Source organism: Camponotus floridanus, unplaced genomic scaffold, assembly GCF_003227725.1.
Source record: "Camponotus floridanus strain SB8 unplaced genomic scaffold, Cflo_v7.5 scaffold178, whole genome shotgun sequence".
NCBI lineage: Eukaryota > Metazoa > Arthropoda > Insecta > Hymenoptera > Formicidae > Camponotus > Camponotus floridanus.
This window is the reverse complement of record NW_020229301.1, coordinates 87,163-96,363: the sequence shown is the minus strand read 5'-3', so window position 1 is coordinate 96,363 and position 9,201 is coordinate 87,163. Positions and strand designations below refer to the sequence as shown.

General features: G+C 31.2%; 1 protein-coding gene across 2 annotated transcripts; it reads left to right on the top strand.

Moving 5' to 3' along the window:
* Nucleotides 1-324: 324 nt before the first annotated feature.
* On the top strand, nucleotides 325-8,934 carry LOC105253565 (retinal homeobox protein Rx1). 2 transcript variants are annotated; one of them, XM_011261675.3, is made up of 4 exons: nucleotides 325-715; nucleotides 2,466-2,600; nucleotides 7,251-7,555; nucleotides 8,673-8,934. In XM_011261675.3, the coding sequence occupies exons 1-4, from the start codon at nucleotides 638-640 to the stop codon at nucleotides 8,932-8,934; spliced, it is 780 nt and encodes a 259-aa protein (XP_011259977.2). In that variant the 5' UTR covers nucleotides 325-637. The 2 variants fall into 2 exon arrangements, with proteins under 2 accessions (XP_011259977.2, XP_025263270.1); XM_025407485.1 differs by having other exon boundaries at nucleotides 325-721.
* The last annotated feature ends 267 nt before the right edge of the window (nucleotides 8,935-9,201 follow it).

Sequence of the window (9,201 nt, the reverse complement as noted above, 5' to 3'; positions counted from 1 at the left end):
AAGAAAAGCGGGAGACAAAAAGAAATGAAATAAAAAGTAAAACACACGTTGGCAAGAAGAAAAGGGGCACAAAACGGGTAAAGAAGCGAGTAAAGCGCGAACGGAACGCGGACGAAGAATGACGAAGAAAGAGTAAAAGCGAGAAAAAGGAGAAGGAGGGAGAGAGACAGAGGGGGTGGGGGAAAGGGCGGAAGACAGCGGGGGTGAGAAGCACAAAACACACGCGGAGAGAAAGGGGAGAGAAGAAGGAGGAGGAGAGCGCAGACCGCGATTTAGCGGATTTTCAACGTAGCCGAATCTCTCACCCCTCGCGGAGGGGTGTGCGCGATTCTTAGCGCGGCGGGACCGCCCCCCGGAGCCGCGCGGCCAATGGCAGGCGAGGATGGAGGGGTGGCTATCCCCTCCCGCTGGCTACTCGCCAACCGCGCGCTCACCCTCCCGAGCGCGACGATTCTCCTCCGCAGTACTTTCGCCATGTTCGCGCTGGACGAGCGGCCCGTCGTCCTCTTGCTGCGATAGTGAGGCTCCCCGAGTTCAGGAGAGGATCGTCGTCCTTCGTCTTCGTCCTCGCGAGGAGCGATCAGGAGGAAAGGAGGAGCGCCAATAAATATAGGGAGGGCCCCCGCGGTCGCCCGCCATGGCGGGCCCGTATCTGTCGCCCCTCGGGCCCCAAGCTGACTTGTTAACCGAGTACATGTTCGGCCGCCGTCGTCAGGTCAGTGTACGTTTCTCTTCATTTCATATTCAATCATATTCTTGTCCGGGCGTCGTTGATCGAGTGCACCTTGGGAATTTGGTACCTGCCCTAACAGCACATGATATCATTCGAATATTCTATACTCATACTATAAATATACGTTACAGATGTAATATACTGAGAATGATCCCATAACATCTCTGGTTGTATATTATTTTTCATATATTCTCAGAATATACTTTGAATACTTCGTATTAGTATATTCTTTCTCGTATATTTTCAGGATATTCTATAATATTGCATGTGTTTCCTCATTTTGCCGCTACGCGCGCTATCAAACTCGTACTTAACTTTTGGTAAAATAAAGGAAATAAAGGACTGGTACTAACATGAGTTCCAAAGTTTCTTCTTTTTTCTTTTTAGTCAGTTTAATTTATAATAAACTGATTTAATTTAAAGTTTGTTTAGTAGTTTAGTTGTTCTGGATTTCTGGTTGGGATTCAAAATATTAAAAAGATTATTTGAAATTAAAATGAGAAATAGTGTGTGCGTTTACGGCATTTATCAAAAGTATTTATATTACATGTATGAATTATACTACAAGATATTCTCAGTATTTACTATTAACCAAAATAGGCGGACATTAGAGCAGACTTAGTATATATTTAATATATCATAGTATGTAACTCGAATGTTCTGAGAATATATGCATTGTACTTTTGCGATATTCTTCGAACATTCTCGGTATCTACATGTGCTGTTAGGGCGGTTAACGCTATCAGATTCTTGGAAACTATCCTAGGACTCCGTTTCTTGAATAAAAAAGGATAAAGAGAAATACTTGGATATCTTGAATATTTGTTCGAACACTCGCAATCTTTTTAGAGGTTTTTTTTACGATATGAGATAAAATTTTGAAACATTGAAAAATGTGAAAATGACAAATAAAACTCGGAGATAATTCAATTTTATTTCATTTTTTTATTAAATAAATCGCGTAAAAATTGTGAAATTAAATGTCTAACGACGAGTAATGATGTTCGTAGAAAAAAAGATGGCTTCGATACGATAAATGAGAAAAATATTTCATATTTTACTTATAATGAATAGCTCGGAAAAGAAGTCTACAATATACATGTAATTATATATAAAATAAATCCACACACATATGCTTTCTTATGCTACATATGCTTTTGTATAATCTCTGTTCGTATAAAAAAAATAATAAGAAAACTAATTAAAAAGTAATTAGAAGAAAATATAATTTTGCATCATCCTTTTCAGAAAAACTGAAATTTGAAGAAGTGAAAAAAATTATTAATCATTATGTAATATCATTTTAAATTTGATAAAATATGAAAACAATTTTTCTCTCATTTCTTCAAATTTGTTTTTTTCTAAAAAAAAGAATGCAAAAATTATTTTTCAATTTTTCACTTTTTTATAAATAAGAAGAATTGAAAAATTTATATAAAAAGACAAAGAATTGAAAAATAATTTTTGCATCATCTTTTTCTTTGAAGCAAAATTTGGAAAAGTGAAAAAATATGTTATTATTGAAAAAGGAAAAAAGAAATATATATATATAAAGTATGATTTTCTTATCACGCGCTGCGCGATTAAAAGCCGTTAAATATTCTAGTAAAATGTGTAAGATTAAAAGAATTTTGACGATTAAAAATCGCTAAATATTTTAATAAAATATGTAAGATTAGAAGAATTTTGGCGACATATGTGACATTCGAATTTTCGTAACTTTTTCAAGCAGAGACGCAATCGAACAACATTCACACCACAACAGCTGCAGGAATTGGAATCTCTCTTCCAGAAAACGCATTATCCCGATGTTTTCCTTAGAGAGGAAGTCGCACTTCGGATATCACTCTCGGAAGCACGTGTTCAGGTGAATTTACATTGCGACCATTTTGTTGATTTCACTTACTTAATTAGTTCTTTTATTTATTATATTAACGCTCTTTCCCTTCCCTTCGTGCTTCTATCTAATAATGTAATTATATACAAGTCAGTTTTCCCAGTGGAATTAAAAACGTATTACCTCAAAATTTCATTACAAATATCTAATTAATTAACGAACGAAACACGCTATTAAAAAAGACGAAAAATGAGAGATAAAAACGTAGGACTTTACACGCAAAGAGAAATTTTTACTTATAGTGAAAAATTTTAATTTTAATCGAAAAGTGTTTTGATTCGGAGATGATTTTTAATTTGATTAAAAAAAAATTAAAGAAAAAACAATTTTCTTTAGAAGAGAGAAACTTTATAAATTTTTAATCTAAAAAATTTTAATTTTAAGCGAAAAGTGTTGATTAGGATATGATTTTTAATTTGATCAAAAAAGAAAATTAAAGAAAAACAATTTTCTTTAGAAGAGAGGAGCTTTATAAATCTTTAATCCAAACAATTTTAATTTTAAGCGAAAAGTGTTGATTCGGAGATAATTTTTAATTTGATTAAAAATGAAAATTAAAGAAAAATAATTTTCTTTAGAAGAAAGAATCTTTACAAATTTTTAATCCAAAAAATTTTAATTTTAAGCGAAAAGTATTAATTCGGAGATGATTTTTAATTTGATTAAAAAAAAATTAAAAACAAACAACAATTTTCTTTAGAAGAGAGGAGCTTTATAAATCTTTAATCCAAACAATTTTAATTTTAAGCGAAAAGTGTTGATTCGGAAATGACTTTTAATTTGATAAAAACAAAAATTAAAAAGAAAAAACAAATTTCTTTAAAAAGAAGGAGCTTTATAAATCTTTAATCCATAATATTGACGATAAATTTAAACATTCTTAATTTCAGTATTTTGGCTTAGAAAGACGCACATTGCTCTTTTATCTGAAAAACTATCCGAGATAAAAGGTAATGCTCGCTTTTGCTTTCTCGACTCGCAGACATTCAAAGGGTTAAGAAAACTTACAACCTCAAAATCTACGAAATATCTCTCCCCAACGGGGGATTACTTCATTCCCTAAAACCGTTCACTAATTAAAGCCCAAATAAACTATTTCGCGAAAAACACGCGCGGTTTATTCGCTTTCCGAATCCGCCAAACTTTGATTAATGGCGTCAATTTATTTCGGTGCATCTAATTTTCTCTATTGACCGCATTGACATTTCATACATTACACACAAATATTATGAAATATACGTTTATAATAAAATATCAAATACGTACAGAATATTATGCGAGTCGATGTATATTTTTCGATTTAATTATGAAAGAAAATTAGAAACATATAAATAGTTATTATAATTTTTTTATGTTATTTTATATTCGATTTTTTCAAATATATTTTTTGCGTATCTAAATATTTATTTATCCTCTAAAATATATTTATATATACTTATATATATTACGAAATAAAATTGCTACATCACGCATTTCGAAATTTCCTTTTTTTTCAAGAGGGAAAGTGATCTTTTTCTGTTTTTATTTTTAAAAAATTAATTATTTGTAATTTGATTATACAACAAGCGGATGTGATATTGTTTAATTGATTTAAATCAATAATCATACTTTAACTATGAAAGAAAACTAGAAATAAATACACATAAATACATATAAATAGTTATTATAATCTTTTTATGTTATTTTATATGCGATTTTTTTCAAATATATTTTTTGCGTACCTAAATATTTATTTATCCTCTAAAACTTATATATATTTCGAAATAAAATTGCTACATCACGCATTTCGAAATTTCCTTTTTTTTCAAGAGGGAAAGTGATCTTTTTCTGTTTTCATTTTTAAAAAATTAATTAATTAAATAAAAAATTAATTTTTTGTAATTTGATTATACGACAAGCGGATGTGATATTATTTAATTGATTTAAATCAGTAATCATACTTTAATTATGAAAGAAAACTAGAAATAAATACACATAAATACATATAAATAGTTATTATAATCTTTTTATGTTATTTTATATGCGATTTTTTCAAATATATTTTTTGCATATCTAAATATTTATTTATTCTCTAAAACTTATATATATTTCGAAATAAAATTGCTACATCGCGCATTTCGAAATTTCCTTTTTTTTTCAAGAGGGAAAGTGATCTTTTTCTGTTTTTATTTTTAAAAAATTAATTAATTAAATAAAAAATTAATTTTTTATAATTTGATTATACGACAAGCGGATGTGATATTGTTTAATTGATTTAAATCAGTAATCATACTAAATCTTTGATCGATTAATTAATTTTTTCCCCTGTACAATAACAGAAATCAACGGAGCAACGGGCCTCAATCGGGTCAAGTCAGTCGCGCAGATGTTTCGATTCATTAATTGATATCAGAATACGAACAAAACTCGTCGATCTGCGATCGTATCACAAAGGCCGCGCGTACATCTGGCTATTACGCGCCTGGGCCATTGTGCGAAAACGATTAGGCGAACGCTGATGAAATGACCGGGCAAATCTGTGTAAGGAATACACAAGTGGATGCGAAAGAGAGAAAGAGAGAGACTCGGAAGTTCATCAAGTAAATTCGATTAATGCTTTCGAGTCTCGTCAGCCGCGAATCTCGACAGAGTGCGTAAAGGGTCAACTATACGGGATCTTTAGTAAATTGGCGGTGGTTGCAGCAGAGAATCCCCGCGACAAATTTAATCAATACGCGAGGGTAATTTTGTCGCGCAAGCACAATCATATTTTCTAAGAGATAAGAGATTCTTTTTTTTTCTTTTTTTTTAGATAGATATTGTATAATAGAAAGTCGATAACAAGTCAGAAGTGCAGAAATCTTTTAATTAGGGTTGCACAAAATTCAAAAGACAATATTCATAAAATAAATTTAATCCCGATCTTGAATAAATCGAGCTTTGTAGCAAAAATCTCGTTGTGTATTGTCTGATTTTATTAACAAGTTTTATCTAATGTTCAACGATTGTTTAAAATAATATATTTAACATAATTTTTGTTATATATTATATAATATATAATATAATATTTATTATATAATAATTTTTATTATATAATTTAGAATAAAAAATTGCTAGTATTTATGTCATTTGTTCATTTAAAAAAAAAGATATATTTTTTATTAATATAAATTATTATACATGTTTTATTAATATAAATATTTTTATTTATTAAATAAAATTCGTATATCATAATAATATTTTCTCATCTAATTTACAAATGTATATATCTTAGCTTTTCTTAAAAAACGTCTTTAAAAATAATCTTGACAATTCTATTTTTTTATTATATTAATCTTTGTATTATCCTGATAATTAATTACAAATTTTGTTATAAATTCTCAGAATTCAAGCTAGGACAAGATCAATATCAATATTAATCTTGGTGCAATCCTATTTTTAATTAAAACCATTTAAAAGACGCACTTTCTCTGCGACATCAAAATTCTTATTTTTGACATTCGGAATTTTCGAAAATAATTTGCGATTATCCCTGAATGCAAGGTTGGCATGTTTTAAACAATGTGTTTAAAACTGTTTGATTAAAACTTGTGTAAAACAGTGGACACTGTTTTAAACATTTTTGTTTTAAACTGTTTTAAACTATTGTTTAGAACCGTTTAAAATATCGCAAATAAAATATATGATTATTTGGAAAAGAAATTATAAAAAAAATTAAAAACAAATAAAAACTAATAGATGAGTATGTTGCAAAAAAGTTTTTGTTTTAGTGATTTTAGTTTTTTATCTATATTTATGTAATATATAGATATAAAAATATAAATAATAAAATAAAAATGATAAGATGGGTATCTTTTTAGCAGAATATTTATTTTTGGATATTATATAACAATCAATACAATAAAGATTACTTAGAAAATATTGACTGACTTTACATTTTACATTTTAGCATTTCAAATTAATAGTACATAACTCATAGCAGGTCAGTAGTTCTAAAAAAAAGTTCTTCTTTTAAAAAGAAGAATTGAGGTTTTTTATTTTTATTTTATTTATAATTTATGTTGAGAGTTAAGCATAAAGTAACTTAATAAGAATAGGAAAGGAATCAAAGTATTATATATTAAATATTATTAACTAGAACTTTTTTTCTCCAAAAATAAATAACTCTAAAAATAAATATTCTGCTAAAATAATACCCATCTTATCATTTTTATTTTATTATTTATATTTTTAATAGCGTTGTCAATTTTGGCAACGTTATTTACAGTTTAACGCTAGCGAAAAATTTAAATATTTACAGATCAAAGCTATGAAGTGTTTTTTGCTTGTTTAAAACATGCTTTTTTTGTTTAAAACATGTTTTTTTTTTGCTTTACTTAAAAACAAATAAAACAAAAAACATTGTTCTAAACAAAAAAAACGTTTTTTGTTTAAAATAAAAAAAAAAACAAGTTTTTTGCCAACCTTGCCTGAATGTTAAGATAATCTCGTAGAACATATCGAATATACACACACGGGATTGTCCTGATCATATCGCTGTATCGTCGTTCAAATGCTTCCAAGAGGGGTTGAAGCGTTGAAGGGGTGAGGGCGGAGAGGGCGAGATTACGGAAACGGTGAGATGAGTCGATTCCTTCGCAGGTATGGTTTCAAAACAGACGGGCAAAGTGGAGAAAGCAAGCTCGGTTACAATTGCTGCAGGACGCGTGGAGAATGCGATGCTTGGGTTTAGGAAGCGCCACGCCGTTGCTGCTCGGCCGACCGCCCCCCGTCAGTCCCAGTGGCCTCACCACCGAGAGGACCACCACCGATGCGTCTTCCTCCACTTCGCCGTCGTCCTCGTCAGCCCTCACGAGTTCGCCGACCGCGAGCGACAAGCTGCCCGAGACCGGCGGTCCCGTGTCGGTCTGCAGAGACTTCAGAATCCTGCCCCCACCCCCGCCCGGGTAAGTGTTCCTAATTTTAAAAAAATATTTAGCTACTTTTTATAAAATATACAGGGTGTCCTAAAAGTCCCGGACTGATCGAATATTTCATAAACTATGTACTTTAGAAAGAAATGTTTCAGACAAAAGTTGTATGGCTTGAAGGGGGCCATCAGATAGTGGCAATGATTTGACATGGCAGAATCATTTGAAAGTCACTAGAAGATCACCGTCAATTTCTTAAATGGAAGTCCCTATTTTTCATTAAATATTCTGGTAGCTCATGTCGAGAGCTTTCCAAAACACTATAATAAAATATTTCTTCATTGAGTACTTTTCGAGTTATGAGGCTTGAAATCATTTCTTAATTTTGCATAAACCATAAAATATCTAGTAAAATATTCATTTTTCGATTATCTTACCTTATCTTACCTTAATACTTTTATGTACAAAATAATGAGAGGAATCAATTGGTGTAAAGAAAACACATAGTTGTTTTTTAAAAAAAAATGTAATTGTTAATTGCAAATTACATATTTTTTTTTCTTAAAAACAACTATGTTTTTTCTTTACACCAATTGATTCCTCTCATTATTTTGTACATAAAAGTATTAAGATAAGATAATCGAAAAATGAATATTTTGCAAGATATTTTATGGTTTATTAAGTAAAATTAAGAAATGATTTCAAGCCTCATAATTCGGAAAGTACTTAATGAAAACTAACTTAATTATAGTGTTTTGGAAAGCTTTCGACGTGAACTACCAAAATATTTAATAAAAAATAGGGAGTTCCATTTAAGAAATTAAACGGTGATCTTCACGTGACTTTCAAATGACTCTCCCATGTCAAATCATTGCCACTATCTGATGGCTCCCTTCAAGCGATACAACTTTTATCTGAAACATTTCTTTCTAAAGTGCATAGTTTATGAAATATTCGACCGGTCCGGGACTTTTGGGACACACTGTATAAAAATAGCTAAATATTTTTTTTTTAAATTGCCCTTTATAATCTCACCTTTCATCTAGATAAATTTATAATGAAACAATCCTTATCTTACCTTAAATGCTTCATTTCGTCTTCATCTAGACGAATCTTGAGATTATCTAAGGAGAACACTAGTCGTTTCTTCCAGATATTCGGTACCTTGCGACAAATCGCCCGACAGGATCAAGTGTCGATGCGGGACGCCGCCGAGGATCTGCTCGAGTCCGGTGGATATCCTGGCGACGAGGGAGCGGCCGCAAGAAGCCGAGATGGACCTCACTCTCAAGGGCCACCATCATGCGTCTACTAGGCAGGTCGCCACCCTGTTTCATCATCATGTAGCGAGCAGTCCTCAGCAAAACCTGGACGAGCCTTTAGACGTCACTCTAAACAGCGGCAAGAACAACTGAGAGCGAGGGGATGAATTGAATGGTGGCGATGACTTTTATCCCTTGAAATTTTCTGATCCTCTCCTCGAGTTCGTATGGTGTGTATGTCAAATGTTAAGATTTCTTCCTTTTCATTCTTCTTTTTTTTTAAACCTTTTTCTTCATTTCTTCTTTTTTAATTGTCCCTCGCCCTCTCTATCTCTCATCGTATGACGTGTATGTCAAATATTAAGATTTCTTCCTTTTCATTTTTCTTTTCTTCGTTTTTTTCTTTCTTTTCATTCTTTA

What these genes read in the sequence shown, in the direction of transcription:
- LOC105253565 (XM_025407485.1), top strand. Translation starts at nt 638, where the DNA reads ATGGCGGGCCCGTATCTGTCGCCCCTCGGGCCCCAAGCTGACTTGTTA. An exon ending in GCCGCCGTCGTCAGGTCAGT is followed by an intron (nt 722 to 2,465) that starts GTACGTTTCTCT and finishes TTTTTCAAGCAG; the next exon opens with AGACGCAATCGAACAACATT. An exon ending in CTGCCCCCACCCCCGCCCGG is followed by an intron (nt 7,556 to 8,672) that starts GTAAGTGTTCCT and finishes CGTTTCTTCCAG; the next exon opens with ATATTCGGTACCTTGCGACA.